A 15,062-nucleotide genomic window follows, 5' to 3' on the forward strand; every position below is an offset into this window, starting at 1 on the left:
CACAGGTTATTCAGCTTATTCTTAGCGGAAAGTGGACGTCAATATTAAACTTGTGTGCAATCTTTTTAATACGGTGAGAAAGCCATGAATATACGGGATCACCGCCAGTTCGTTACCCTTTCCCCCGTTTGTCATCTAGCGGTTTTGCTGGACCCTTTCTATTTCTAACTTGTTCATAATTTTTAATGACGCAGAAACAATGGCGTCAAGAGGGAAGGCCGCGTGTTTTCAGACGCTGAACTTGAGATAAGAGGCTAGAGGACATTTTGTGGACACAAGATTGGTTAGGGCAGAAAAGTTTTTGGACACAATGAGGCGCGAATCAGAGAGATAGCTGAAGCTTTTGCTATCAGCAAAAATGGTGACACGTGTGTCAGCACTCCATCGATTGCGTTGCTCGATTGTGAGATGGCTTACTTGGACAATACTTAAATTTGCTGTATGCCTGCAATCGCTTGTCATGTGCTTAGGGTGCGCGCGCATTTCTGTTTCCTTCTTTTCTTTTTCTTTTCTTTGTGCTTGAATAAAGCATTTAGTTGCAGTCAGCGCTCGTGTTGTGCAGTCTCTTCTTTGTGTCTCGTTTTTTGCGCTGTTCAATATGGATTTATCTCAAGTCACGTACAGTGTGTAGCAGTAGTTTCTGGCGTTTCACGTACCGAGACCACGATATGTACATGATCGAGGCAAGCCACAGTACTCCGGAAGTTTCGACCACCTGGGGTTCTTTGACGTGCACTGTTGGCATCGCATGCATACACGGGCCTCTTGCATTTAGCGTCCGTCAAAATGCGAGCACCGCGGGTAGGATCGAACACGCGTCTGTTGGGTCAGCATCAGAGCACGGTACGTGCCGCGATGGCTGCGCGTAGTGAAGTGTGGCTCTTAACCTATTCGAAATTATCTTCCTGAAATCTGAATTCTATGGTGAAAGAAGGCTCTGTCAGAATTTGTGGGCGCGAAAGGTGTAACACTTCTTTCGTTCAGTTCGCGCGATGGTGAAGACCTTCCGTACGTGCCTGTGCATGATGGGAAAATAGCGGGAGAAGAGGGGGGCGGGGGTTTTAATGCGGCCGATTGACGATAATCTTGATGATATTTAGTGATGTCCTTAAAAGGGAACCAGCACAAGACAACAAATGGATAACAACCAGACAGGACAATAAGTGCTGGACTTACAACTAAATGTTTATATTTGGAATGTAACAGTATGGAGAGCTGGGCGAGTTGGTTTGAGGACATTCTTGGAAACATTTCGGCGCGCACACAAAAGACGAAAACGAAAGGCAAGAAGACAAACGGGCGCGAATTTCGCGCCCGTTTGTCTTCTTGCCTTTCGTTTTCGTCTTTTGTGTGCGCGCCGAAATGTTTCCAAGAATGTTTATGTTTGGCTTCACAAATTTCACGTTCAATCTTATTTCTTCCTTTGCCAATGACAATCACTGATTTGAAATCAGGGGCGCAACCACAGCCTTTGCAGTGCAGACTGCAGAGGTTAAATTTCAGTAGAGTACCGAATTCCCTTGTCATGCGGCCGCGTCTACATCGGTCAGACGGGCCGAAGGAGATGCCTGAATGACAGATTGCGTGGACGCCGAAATCTACTCCCCACAGGCACTGGTGGAAACTAATTACCTCTACACTGCAAAGGCTGTGGCTGCGCCCCTGATTTCAAATCAGTGAGTGTCATTGGCAAAGGAATAATGAGATTGAACGTGACATTTGTGAAGCCTTCGAAAAAAAAAAAAAAAAACATGGCAACGTGTTTTGTGATCGAGTGATCGCTCAGTTTTCCTTACAGATAAACTATTCGCATTTCTAGATAGCGGGTGCACGGGACGTTGATATTTTGGTATTTCGTGGAAATGGGCTGTTTGTACCACTTTGACACGTTTCTTGGCTTTGTAATTAGTTGTGCAACTGTGACACGTCTCAGGTAGCCTACAAGATGTATGAAGTTGGGCATGTTGGTATTGCATAACTGATCACGTATCGCAGAATTTGACACGTACATGACAAGAGAAGGGACGAAGACGTACGAGCGCTCGTGTTCGTCCCTTCTCAACTGTCCTAGCTGTGTAAAATTTTGCGCAACGTGATCAGTCAGATAGCCTATTTACGCATGCGCTGCTGGTTCATGTGTGTGAGGACTTTCTTCAATAAACATTCAGTTGTAAGTCCAGCGCGCGCTTGTGTTGCTCTCCTTCGCTGTCTTCGTGTTTTTTTGTTTTTGTTGTTAAGAATATTATGAACCAACTCGCCCAGCAAGCTACGTTAGTGATGTCCTGTTTCAAACACAGTTATGTGACAAAACGGCACCTAGATCTAGATAGTTGAATTTAGTCCGAGATAGGAAACGGACGAAGGAAAGGCAGAAGATAACTCAGTTTGATATCCTGGCGTGGGAGCATCGCCCGGAATGCAGGACAAAGCGGAGGAAACACAAGACATTATACACCCGTACCCACACTTTAGTGTTTTGTCCGCATTGTCCTGTTCTGTGCGTTACTTCACACGAACTATATGGTGATCACCATATCGTCCAACTGTCGACCTTGCTGAACCTGCCACCCTTGGGGATCCTTTCTGTTCTGTTACAATATGTTGTGCATTTCGTCTATTGTCCTTTTCTCTTTCTTTCTTCATTAAAGTCTTATCCTCCATATATTCCAGTTTCTTAACAGATTTTTTTTTCTAAATATATACCCTAAACAGCTATGGCTTATTTAGACTGCTGACCAATATAAGCGATTAATTCCTTCCATCTGCATCGAATCATAGTCAAGCTTGTACAATAGGTTAACCCCGCCCGCCTCCATTCCTACACCCCGCCCTTCCCCCTTGAACTGCCGTTGTTCCTCGACTCGCTTTCACATATTTATTTTTACTCTCCGCCGCCTTATATTACCCTTCAAATCCCGCCTCGTGTAACACATTTTGTTTGAGGGAGCAGATCGTCAGCCAGAATATGTCGACAGTCCTCGCCAAAAACCACCGTTGGCGCTGTCACTAAATTTACTTGACATTCCCGTTGATCTTGAATGCAACACTACCTTTCCGCATTATTGGGAATACTTCACAACTTTTTGTGGTCCAGTGATTTAACTTGAAGCGGCAGGCGAATCATTTGAGGTGTGTTTTGTACACCTAGTGGGCAGAATTAAAGAACCGAGCCTTTACTGGGGGCAGAAGGTGCCAAACAAAGTTAGATTTGCTGAAAAAAAAATAATCGTACTTAAATGGCGCGCCGATCGCGCCGAGAGGATACGTCGGCGGCGGCGGCGGCGGCGCGCCGATCAGTTGGCCTCGGCGGCGGCGGCGCAGCGATGAGTGTCGGCGGCGGCGCGCCGACGTCTCGGCGCACACCTCTACCCATGATTCCCATACTGGCTGAAGCGCGATGCATTGCAGCTCCCATAGACACTAGCGCCAGAGTTCCCTCTAGTAAGTATTGTAGGAAACTCTATGTTCTCAAGCAGCTGAAGAAAAAAAAAAAAAAACATGAAGCTCTGAATTTTTAAGAGATGATTATGCAGTTTTAATTAGCCAAATAAGTTACTTGTTGACGCAGTGCACGTAAATTGAGTAAACATTGTCGGAAATTTTTTTCTGCAAGCCGGTCATTCGAAACTAAAGGACACAGCACTATCACTTCACTTCTGCTTTGACCTTCGACATGGCGGGTTGTGGTCGCATGCTGACTTTGGTAAGTCCTTTGTCGATATATTTATAAATAGCTACCCTGTTTTCGGAAATGCCACAGTGCAAGTATAACCAATGGCTATTAGTCGCAACCCATCACTGCAAGCAAAAACAGTAGCTAAGCAGCTGTGAAGACACGGTAAGTTTCTGCTTTCGACAGGCCTATGGGTCGCCGGCAGAGTGGCTATTACCGTGATCACATGCATAAAATGCAAACAGGTTACCCTGTTCGTCAAAACTTATTCGCTCCTGTGTGGCGTTTTTTACAGACTCGTCATTTCTCGACAACTGGTGCGGTCAACGCTGGTCTCGTCAAGGTGAGCTACTGATTTTTGCCCACTGATATGTGCACCGTGCCGCATCACGTTTAATTTGGATATACCAAAGTTTTTAAAGAGAATTTGTTGCTGGGCTAGTTGGTTCATAATGGTAAACTTGAGAACAAAAATTCGGCACGGGACATACACACAGCACTTGTCGTGTGTGGGCCTATTCGATTTTCCACTTCTGGCTACCCGCGGGCTGCCAGACACAGCCAGAACGCATTAGTTTTTTCTCGGGTTGCTCCGCCCACCGCGCGCGCACTTCCGGTGGGCATTCGTTTTTCGCTCTCTGGCTGCATCTGGCGACCCGCGGGTCGCCAGAACTCGCCAGGACAATTTTGGTCTGGCGGCTCTCAGGCCGTTTTCTGGCTAGCAGACGCCAAAAGGGACGATGAGCGCTCGCGACCATCTTTGCGTGGACTCCACGGAATGCAAAGGCCTCGGGACCCTCGGCGGCTCTCGGCCAGTGCGACAAGAAGCGTCTTTTCGGCCGAAATGTTCGGTCGTCCTCGGAGGCCTTGAGGTGCTTCAAGCTCCTCAGCCAGGGCTGCACAAGTAATTCTAGACAGTCGGAATAACTTTTTAAATTCAAAGTCCATATACGCCGGCACGACGTTCTCAACATACAGCGGAACTCTATGCCGTTCTTCTCGTTGCAGTCTGCTTATCAGCAGACACACAACGAGATCTTCGAAATTTTCATCCTCGCACACAGCGGTTTGGTGACGCCTGCGGTGCCTCCGAGCGCGCAGCAAGGCCAACAGCCCAGTGATCGTACTAGCATGTTGGAGCAGACGACGCAGTTGTGAGCCGCCCAGCAGCGAGCCCAAAATTCGATTTTACTTCTCCCGACCACTTTCTGGTTGCCAGAAGTTTTTAGGCCACGTGATATAACGTCATTTCCTGTCAGAACCGGAACCCGCTGGCTGGTTTCTGGCAGCCAGCGGGCTGCCAGAAAATGGAAAATCGAAGAGCCCCTGTGTCCCGGCTCCGGGTTCTGTTTGGGGTCGCAGAAGTCTGTTGCCAGACTTGGGGGTATTTGCCCCTGCAGTTCCAGCTTTCCCGTAAGATTGCTGTGTAATCCGCTGGCAGACGCTTTGCCTGACTTCGAGAGACGTTTCAACGCTATAGACATCGATGGTTTCCCACAAACGGGAGTACATTATTTTCCTGTTGCTCAGTGAAGGCTCTCTGCGCCCTTCGGGCGCGGAAAACTAATCGTGGCTTCGCCCTCGCTTTTAGCCCCGAGAAGTTGGGGTGTCGCCACCTGGCGGGATGCGTGGATGACGTCACGGCAAGGACTCTTCGACGACCGCCGTGACGCGCCGGCATATCGCGCGCTTGCTTCGTTCGCTGTTCCGCTGTTTACGTTCGCCTTTTTCCTGTCTCAAGCTTCAGATGAATGACGAAAACAGCATTGATAGTGTTCCTATTAAAACGACAAAAAGTTATATGAATTTTTTCTTCACAGTCCCCAACGGTGTCCGCGCGCCGTCGTGCACACTTTGAAAGGGCTGATCAGGTTTGTCGTGTCGTGCTGCTAACTTCTGGGATGGGTCTGATTACCGACCACAGCAGCCGCATTCCGAAGGGTGTGAAAAGCAACATTCCTGTGCTTAGATACAGGAGCACGTTAAAGAATTCGAGGCGGTCAAAACTAATCTGCAGCGCGTCTCACACTCATGTCGTGGTCTTGACACGCAAGACATTATTAGATTACGTTGTTCACGGGCGATTCCTTTAAAAAATATGATGGCTTCGCCTCCACAAGTGTTAATTGCATCGGACGCATCCGGGATCGGTGGACAGCGTTCTTGCCGGCGTGCCAAGCCCCGCGCACGATTACGAAAGCGATTGAGCTTCGCAAAATATCTCGAAAGCGCTCGCCCGAGAATACCGCCGCAGTTGTTGTGTTTGTTTTACTTGTGTACTCGCTCACTCATCATGTTGTTTAGTTTCACGTTTTTCTCCCAATAATTTCGGGCTTCATTTCACAACATAAAAATGTTGAGGTTAATTGCGGAAACTCCTTATTGCTGTCAGATTGTGTATTCATGCAGCATCGTAGCACGGCGCTGTTACACTTGTATAAGTACTAGTTTAGATAGCCAGCTTGTAAATTAATGTTCTTTGCATTTGAGATACCCCTGATCATCATCAACCTTTATGTGGACATCACGTTCCAGACCATTAATTCACTCATTAAGGCGAAGGACAGGGGCGTAGCCAGAAATTTTTTTCGGGGGGGGGGTTCAACCATACTTTATGTATGTTCGTGCGTGTGTTTGTATGTGCGCGTGTATATATACGCAAGCAAAACTGAAAAATTTTGGGGAGGGGGGGGTTTGAACCCCCCCCCCCCTTGGCTACGCCCCTGGCGAAGGACGTTTAATTAATACGTGGGCCACGTCACTGAGAGTGCCATCGAAACAGTTCAAAACGCTCATTTCGACTTTCAGGCGTTTGTTTTGCAGGCGATTGCTATCAACAGTGCTCCCACGTGAATTTAACATTACCGCATGTGACCCGGCGGTTGATCGGACCAGCAGTTCAGCAAGTCAGGGTATACGTCCACATAATAAGAGACGAGCGTTGAGAAGAAATGTTTACATAATCTAAGTATACTAACACCTCAGAATTTCCGAAACCATTGTGTGTGGCAGTATTATTTTGTTTAATGTTCCGGATGTAATAAGTGATTGTTTATGATAGACAGATTCATATAGAGTCTCCTGTAGCAGAAAGCGCAATTCTGTCAAATCACCTAGATAATCTGCAAAGGCAGACATAACTTGTGCGATAAACCACAATGTAGTCAGTGAACTGAAAACGCCCTAATTTAACTTGTAATCTTCGGGACGCGTGTTCTAACCGTGTAGTCTACGCCAAGTTGTATTGAAGTTCGAACCATTAGCGTAGATTATGTAGCACCAATGTCTTGGAGTGCGCGGTGAAAACAGCGAATGTCTTGCTCTCGTGCATTGAAGATTCACCATTTTCACGGTGAATCTTCAGTTCGGACGGGAATTCGCCCATTATAAGCTATATTATCCAAACTTTCTCAGCTTACTAAACGTTCGCTATTAATGGAAATTTCCACCTTCTACCGTAGGAAATCTGCATCTCAAGAACGAGCAGTAATCATCACCGGATCGCGAAAGAGCGGGCACGCGGCGAGTGCAGAAAAAGGCGAGCCTCGGCTGTACGTCGGCCGCAGAGCAAGCGAGTCCTTGCCGTGACGTCACATCGCCGCGACTGCCGCGCCGCCAGTGTTCGTTCTCGGGGCTAATGGTGGCATTGGCATACCCTCGCTTCGCGAGTGCGGCCATTTCGCACTGACTACGGTGATGGGGCCCGTCAGCGCAGTACCGTCGTAAAAGTGACTGGGCCCGTCACCGTAGTGTAAATTGTAATAGTGACGGGGCCCGTCATAATAGCGACGTACTTATAGTAACGGGCCCCGTCATCGTAAAGCGGTGACTGCGGTGACGGGGCCCGTCAGCGCAGTACCATCGTAAAAGTGACGGGGCCCCTTTCCCGTAGATTTTTGGTCGTTTTAGACCATGTTTTAGACGCCCTCGTTGGGTGGCGTTCGTGGCGTAGTAGTTACTTGTGTAAGGCAATAAAGAAAAAAAAAGCGTTCATGGTGTAGTTGGTTGGCGCGCTCTCCATGGAGTGTTAGGGCTGCAGGTCGTCAGTTCGATTTCTCCCGTTTTTTCGTCCTTTTTTTTCAGGTTATGTGTCAACATCAACGTTACTGCTCTGACGGACTCGTAACTTTTTCGTTCATGTCTGCGGCGGTTAGACAGCCCTATCGTTCGGATGATGCGTTGTTCCTAGGCTTGTGCGAATATTCGAGCACTTCGAAAATTTGAACGAATATTACAGTATTCGAATTCGCATCGAAACGAATTTAAATTCTAGGAAATTTCGAAGTATTCGAAATGAACGAATAGACATATATAAACCGCATAGAATAACAGAGAGCTGAGCTAGTTGGTACGTATTCATTCCAAAAAGAGACAGGGCGTGCAAACACGGACACAAGAATCGTAATCTCTTTCTTGTGTCCGTGTTTGCACGCCCTGTCTCTTTTTGGAATGTATAAACCGCATGTAACCCTCTTTAAAGGTGGTTTCACTGCAGTGGAGCTGTGCTATACCGTGAACACACCTTTCCAGGAGAAATCCACACTGCCGCGAAGCCCCACTTCAAGGTTAAATGAGCATGTAGTAAAACCTTGTTAATTCAGAGTCACTGGGACTATGACAAATTTAATTAAGCGGGTTTTCGAATTAACCAAACATACAAAAGGCGGGATGCAAGGAACTTTGTATTACTGGAAGTAATCAGAGGTGGTCGTTTGCTGTGCCTCCTAGTTTGCGGCTACAAGGGTTTTTTCCAGCAATACTTGGTCAGACTTTTGCCGCTAAACCGGGGAAACGGCGGGCCTCGCTGAGGCCAGTGCAAAAAAAAAAAAAAGAGAAAGAGGGGAAAAAAACGGTCTCGTGGTCAACTGAAATTCGCGCCTGCGGAAAAGAAGACGTGCTTCGCTGCAACACAGTGGTGATACACGGGCAGCATGTCACCTGCTCCTCGCAGCGTCAGTGCGTCATGATGCGGCCATTCGCCCATCGTTCCTGGTAAAATAAAGAATGTAATAATGACCAGTGTGACAGAATTCGCTATGTGTTCTGGGTGGAAAAAGAGGATCATTGAAGCTTTTGTTTTCGAAGTAGGCGTTGCGGGCAAGTACTCCGCCAGCAGTGCAAGTGCGCAAATTGCCGGAACAATTGCCAATCGGAGGTTCACACACATCGCGAATTCTGTCAGACCGCCCTTTATTAATTTCTCTATTTTCCCTGAAAGAATGGGTAAATCATGACGCACTAACGTTGAGAGAATCATTCGTCATGCTGCCCGCGTGTCACCACCGTGTTGCAGTGAAGCACGTCTTCTTTTCCGCAGGCGCACATTTCAGTTGACCACGAGACTGCCTTTTGCTTTGTTTTTTTCTTGCGCTGGCAGCAGCGAGGCTGGGATGCTTCACTTGTCACTCATTAGTATCGCTACATTGCATTGGCTTGTGGATCCTAAGGGCCATCGTTTCTGCGGATTTGCGGCTAAATCAGGATCGGGAATTGGCACATGGCACCCAAAGTTATATTGAATTAACCGGGCTGGTACTCACTGCCGCTTCAAATTATCCACTCAGATTTACATTGCAAAATACAGGGCCATAGAAATCCTTCTAATTATGCGGGATTTCAAAATAAAAGTTCGAATTAATGAGGTTTTACTGTATTACCCTCGCATCGATTCATCATTCTTTAAGTTTAAAAGCTTGCTATACCGGCTTATACGCTCTAATTAAAGTAAATTTTAATTAACATATTTTACAGGTTATCTCTTGCATTCAACCGAAAGTCAAATCCTGCTACTAGTCAAAGTTGCTTCGAATTTGCTTCGGACCTAAAATTTACCATTCGCACAAGCCTAGTTGTTCCTATGCGACCTCGGTTCTAATCGCGCTGAATAAGAAAATGTTTCCTTTTTTTTTTTCTTTTTTCAGTATTGTTTCACAATACCGTCCCGAGCTTCTGGCTAGTCAGCAATAGTTACTCATTCGTGGTAGCACGGCTCAGCGTGGGAGAGCGGAGCCCGTTAATCAGCATGTTGCTGCGCCGCTGACGGTCATGCGCTGCGCAGCCATTTACAGGGACGCCATGGGCGCAGCGAGGACAGCCAGTCAAATCAGCAATGTTCCCTCCGAGATCTCTTTCGACCATGGAAAGCAATTCTAGAAAAAATCCAGGAAGACTTCAGGCGCAGGTGGCTGTTGTGGTCGGCGGTGCACGTCAGTACGAAAACATTTCGGGGGGGGGGGGGGGGGGGAGCAGCTGATCAACGGGCACTCCCACGCTGAGCCGTGCTACCACGAATGAGTAACTATTGTTGACTAGCCGGAAGCTCGGGACGGTATTGTGAAACATTATTGAAAAAAAAAGAAAAAAGAACGGAAAAATTTTCTTATTCAGCGCGATTAGAACCGAGGTCGCATAGGAACGCTAGGGCTCCCTAACCGCCGCAGACATGAACGAAAAAGTTACGACTCCGTCAGAGCAGTAGCATTGACGTTGACGCATAACCTGACAAAAAAAAAAAAAAAACGGGAGGAATCGAACTGACGACCTGCAGCCATAATACTATGGAGAGCGCGCCAACCAACTACGCCACGAACACCACACGACGTGGGCGTCTAAAATGACCAAAAATCTACGGTAAAGGGGCCCCATCACTTTTATGACGGTACTGCGCTGACGGGCCCCGTCACCGTAGTCACCGCTTTACGACGACGGGGCCGTCACTATAAGTACGTCGCTGTTATGACGGGCCCCGTCACTATTACAATTTACACTACGGTGACTGGCCCCGTCACCGTAGTCGGTGCCTTTCGCTAACGCTCAATGGCCAGTTGGCAGGGCCTCCGTCACGCGCTACTGGCCACTATCGCGGCCACGGGCTGTTTAGCCCGCACGCCTGCCCCTTCGGGGCAGGCGTGCGTTCGTGCCAGCGTCCGTGGTGTGCCCATGTCACTGGGTCGCACGTAACCCAGGAACTTTACACAGGAACTTTACGGGAAAGCTGAAACTGTAGGGGCAAATTTAGCCGCCAAATCTAGCAGCAGTCTGGCAACATTGACCCACGAGTCTGGCAACAACTTCTGCGACACCAAACAGAACCCTGCCGTCCCGTGTCCCGTACCGAATTGGCGATCTGAAGTTCAGTATAGCAAAGTTCTTGGGACATTTAATATTTACGTATGCATAACCCAGGTGCACTGGCTTTCTACTGTCACACTGTTTTCTTTTCACTCGTGTTGCAGCGAATGAGGGGTGGGACATGCAGCACAAGTCTAGCAAGCGTGCGACTCAACATGTCTCGCGTAGTTCATGGCGCTTTCTTCGAGACCTTTCAGGCGGTAGGCTAATTGCTCTCCACAATGTAGTTTCATCGCATCAACGGGTCTGGTACTAAACAGCTTTACGTGTCGGTGTTCGGCCGCCGACTCGAAAGTGGCAGGTTCGATCCCAGTCGCATTTCGCTTCTATGTACACGGTTACGTAGATTTACTTATGTAGATTTAGATTTAAAAAACCCCGAATGAATTAAATTTCCAGAACCCACCATCCATCCACTACGGCATACCTCCTCATATCTTCATCAGTTGAGGTCCGTGTCTTTGGGGCCTAACAAAGGTCACAATTAAGCAGCTCCACGTATGCAAATAGTTTCCTGGTTAATGCTGCTTGTGTGATGACGGAATCCTAACCATGTGATTGATACTTTGATTTTCTTTTTTTGCAGCCTCCTTTAGCAGTATTTGGCATTGAGGGCCGGTATGCAACTGCACTGTACTCGGCGGCTTCCAAAGAGAAGAAGCTTGATGTTGTCGAGAAGGAGCTCCTCAGGTTCAAGGTTAGTCTTGCGAGGCCACTTGTTGCAAGGGCCTTCCATGTACACCCGTGAGCAAAAGTACGTGCACCACTCATTGCCATTGCTCTCATCTTGACACTTCTGGTACGCCAGTTGCCATGGAGAGCAGTGCTACGTCATTCCTCTCTTAATTGACGGCTCTTCTTCTCATTGGTACACTGCTTGAGGCATGCCATTGTTCCAATGAGACTGTTATCAAGGCCTTACTGCAGATGAGTGCATTGTGCAACGGCAAAGCAGCTACCTGCCACGGAATAATGGGAAAACATATTTTCAGCCTAACGCTGCAGTCGATGGCTAGTGGCCCACTTGCTCCTGTGATCCATGCACTTTTGCTTGTGAGTGTATTGCTTTCATGTAGGCATTTTGAGCCAGAGTTTCTTGTTTCAGAGAGTGATAAACGGGGAAGGCCCTTGTACTAAAATTCATGGGTGCATTAAGGAATCACAGGTGGTCATACTTAATATACTATGACGTGCCTCCTAATCATATTGCAGTATAGGCACCTAAAACCTTGGTGGAGCACCACAAGTTCATGAGCTGTCAACTTGGTTGTTGTTGAGCACGGCTTGTGCATTGGCCCCGCATACAGTGGTAGGAAAGCAGACGGTGGCACAGCCAGGCATGCTCCTGTCTCGTCTACCATATCATTAGATTGGCAATGCCCAGCCCATGGTCACGAGTTTGCCCCCCCTCGCAGTAATTCCTCAGTGGCTCTGCTACTCAAGAACAGCAGAACAAAGGAGCAGATGGGAGCAGCAGTGGTGAAAGCACCCATGCTATGCTCACACTCTTCGCAGTCTCTTCTGGCCTCTCCATTCCTACTCGCAGCATCCTCGAGAGAAAGCAACCCTCTTCACAATGTGATGCACAACATTTTCAGCATGATTAAACGGAAAAAGCACCTAATAGGCTCTTTCTTCCTAAAGCTCGTAAAAGTGCGTTGTGACATGGGCACAGTTTCGTGCCATGGAACTCCTTTTACATTCATAGATTTCAAAGGAGCCCGTGTGACAGTGGTATTTCAAGTTAAACCCACTGCGGGGCCCCTCCCACATTATCCCTGCAGACTCCCCCTTGCTTTCTCTTTGGATGCAGTCTGTTACTCTTAGTAACCAGTGGTTATCTTCGCTTCTCACTATATACAAGGAAAACATAAGGGACGTTAACTGTCCTTTGTTCAACTGTGTACTTGGTGATCTCACATTTCAGGTGGTTGTAATCATAGTAGCTCAAGCGGCCATCACATTGTTGTAGCCTAACCCCTAATAGTGAAAAAAGTGTGTCTAGTTTTCTTTATTAAATATCTATTGGAATTTTAGAGTTCATCAACAACAAAAAGAGTGAATTTTCTAATTCATGGCCCCTTCTGTCAGTTTCATGTGGTTGCTCTAATAATTGAGCACGGCGATTCTCTTTATTGCTCTAGCTTGCAAAACAGTTTTATGTACTTGTAAACTTTGATTATTAATGTCTCCTATTACTGTAGTATTGTTTCTGTGTAACTGTTGTACCCATTTCTTTTGTTGGTTTAGATATATTTACATTTCTGTGCTCATTTTGTAATTTGCATCTGATAATCATGTACAGAGGTTACCGGTATTGTCTCCTGACCTTGGGACCCTCTTCTGTATATCCTTTGCGTTATAACCGTACTAAACATTTGATTTTAAGTGCATTTCATTTTTGTGAGGTTCTTTCGAAGCTTTGGCAGCTGTTTTCTTTGTGACTCAAGAAAAAGTAATGAAATTGTGAATGTGAACTGAAAGTTCATGTTTATTTCCTTCTAGGGCATGATGGAGCAAGACAGCAAGCTTGCACAGTTTATTGAGAACCCACTTGTCAACAAGCTCGTCAAAAGAGGTGTGTTCCAGAGGGTCATGTGTCGGCTTAATCTCTGTTTGCCTGACTGAAGTGTGCATGCGCCCAGGTGGCAAGCGCGATGAACGCCTTTCACGGCGTCAGCAGTTGGTGAATCGGTTGATGCATACGTACAGGATAGCGTGGGTAGCCTGCAGCAAAGTCTGTGTGCACGTTGACTCGTATGTCGGTCACCGAAAATCTCAGCAAAATATTCAGCTAAAGGGAATGCAGCACTGTGGTACTGAAAACCAGTCAAAAATATGTCATTTTTGCTAATGTTCTAAAAATTGTATATATGCAGCCACTGTTGGATATTTGCGAAAGGCTTGAGGAGTTTAACGAACATGCTTGTGTTCTTTAATGAGGGGCTATATTTATGAAGGCTGGAAACTTGCGTGTGTTGCTAGCACATAATGAATATAAGAACGACGCAAAGACAACACGTGTTGTGTGTGTAGTCTGTGAAGCCTTGTGTGGTACGCATACCCCTTCTGAAACTACATTGTGTGTGGAGGCTGCAGATATTAGAGCATGTGCATAATTCAACATTTAAATTTTTACGTGCTGCCCTCGCTGCTTGCGACTGGAAATGTTTTGGTAGGGTGCTAGATTTTTAGCCTGGTGATTTGTGTGCTTGCTCTGTCATCAGGTTTTCATTGGCCGTGTGTCTCCTTGGTCTCAGTACAAAATTTTTGCCGCCGATATTTTCAGCCAAACTGAAAGATTGGTGCTGGAATTGGGAGACCCAACCTTCATTTCAGACAGACTAATGGAAAATAATGAATTTAATCCGTTTTTCATAAACTGCTGCTTCTACCGGCTGTGCCGTGAACTAGAGGAGGTGAAGTTAACGTCACCGGAAACGGGTGTGCCAACAATGCCAGCCGTCACATGCCTTCCGAGTAGAATTTCAATGTTTTCGTCATTTTTAAAAACTTTTGTTCAGTATCGCTTTAAGAAATATATACTTTGTATGCTTTTGTACATTAGTGCTTTATTTCAGACTTTTCTAGGTTATGTCGTTCCTTGAACCTATGTAGTACTGTACTATTTACTCAAATTTAATGTGCACCCAACTTTTGCAGGTTCAAAATAAAGATGCATCTGAATGTATTGTTGCTGGATTAAAAAAAAACTGATATGCCACTATGTTGATGATTAGTAGAAAGACAAGCACAATTCACTTCCAAATAATGGGCAGTTTATTCTCCTGGCAGTTCCTTTTCTTCTGCAATCCACTTTTGCTGCCTTCAAGATCACTTTTGGATTAGTCTTGACAAGCTAGGCCTTCACGGAGTTGCTTAAGAAGGGGGGAAGCTATTGTTCGAGGTCGAAATGGTTTCCAGTTTCTGACCCGTAGAAACTTTTCCTGGTCGACCAGCGTAAAAAAAATAACAGGTATCCTCAGTGTGCAAGATAACTTTCCTTCGACGTGGACTTTCATAATGGAAAAATTATGAGCCATTCCACTCTGTGAAGGTGTATGACCAGCGTAGCTGTTAAGTGAGGTTACATAGAATTTTGAACTGTAGCTGATTACACAATATGCAACTAAATTTGAAATGTCTGTTCAGAAAGTGCCTTTTGAATTTAGCATATGATTCTCTAAAGTTTTCCATTTGAGCAACATGGCGTCTTGCAACGTTTTCTGTTTCGTGACCTGGCTTGCCGCATTTACTT

General features: G+C 46.5%; 1 protein-coding gene across 1 annotated transcript in view; it reads left to right on the forward strand.

Annotated features, from left to right (window-relative positions):
* Positions 1-3,581: 3,581 nt before the first annotated feature.
* LOC119397059 (ATP synthase subunit O, mitochondrial) overlaps positions 3,582-15,062 on the forward strand; it is a 60,144-nt gene continuing 48,663 nt past the window's right edge. The window contains exons 1-4 of the mRNA XM_037664492.2: positions 3,582-3,703; positions 3,969-4,016; positions 11,391-11,501; positions 13,310-13,382. Of these exons, the coding sequence (XP_037520420.1) occupies positions 3,674-3,703; positions 3,969-4,016; positions 11,391-11,501; positions 13,310-13,382 (262 nt within the window). The 5' untranslated portion in view covers positions 3,582-3,673. The remainder of the gene's footprint in view (positions 3,704-3,968; positions 4,017-11,390; positions 11,502-13,309; positions 13,383-15,062) is intronic.

Source organism: Rhipicephalus sanguineus, chromosome 6 (genome assembly GCF_013339695.2).
Source record: "Rhipicephalus sanguineus isolate Rsan-2018 chromosome 6, BIME_Rsan_1.4, whole genome shotgun sequence".
Classification (NCBI taxonomy): Eukaryota; Metazoa; Arthropoda; class Arachnida; order Ixodida; family Ixodidae; genus Rhipicephalus; species Rhipicephalus sanguineus.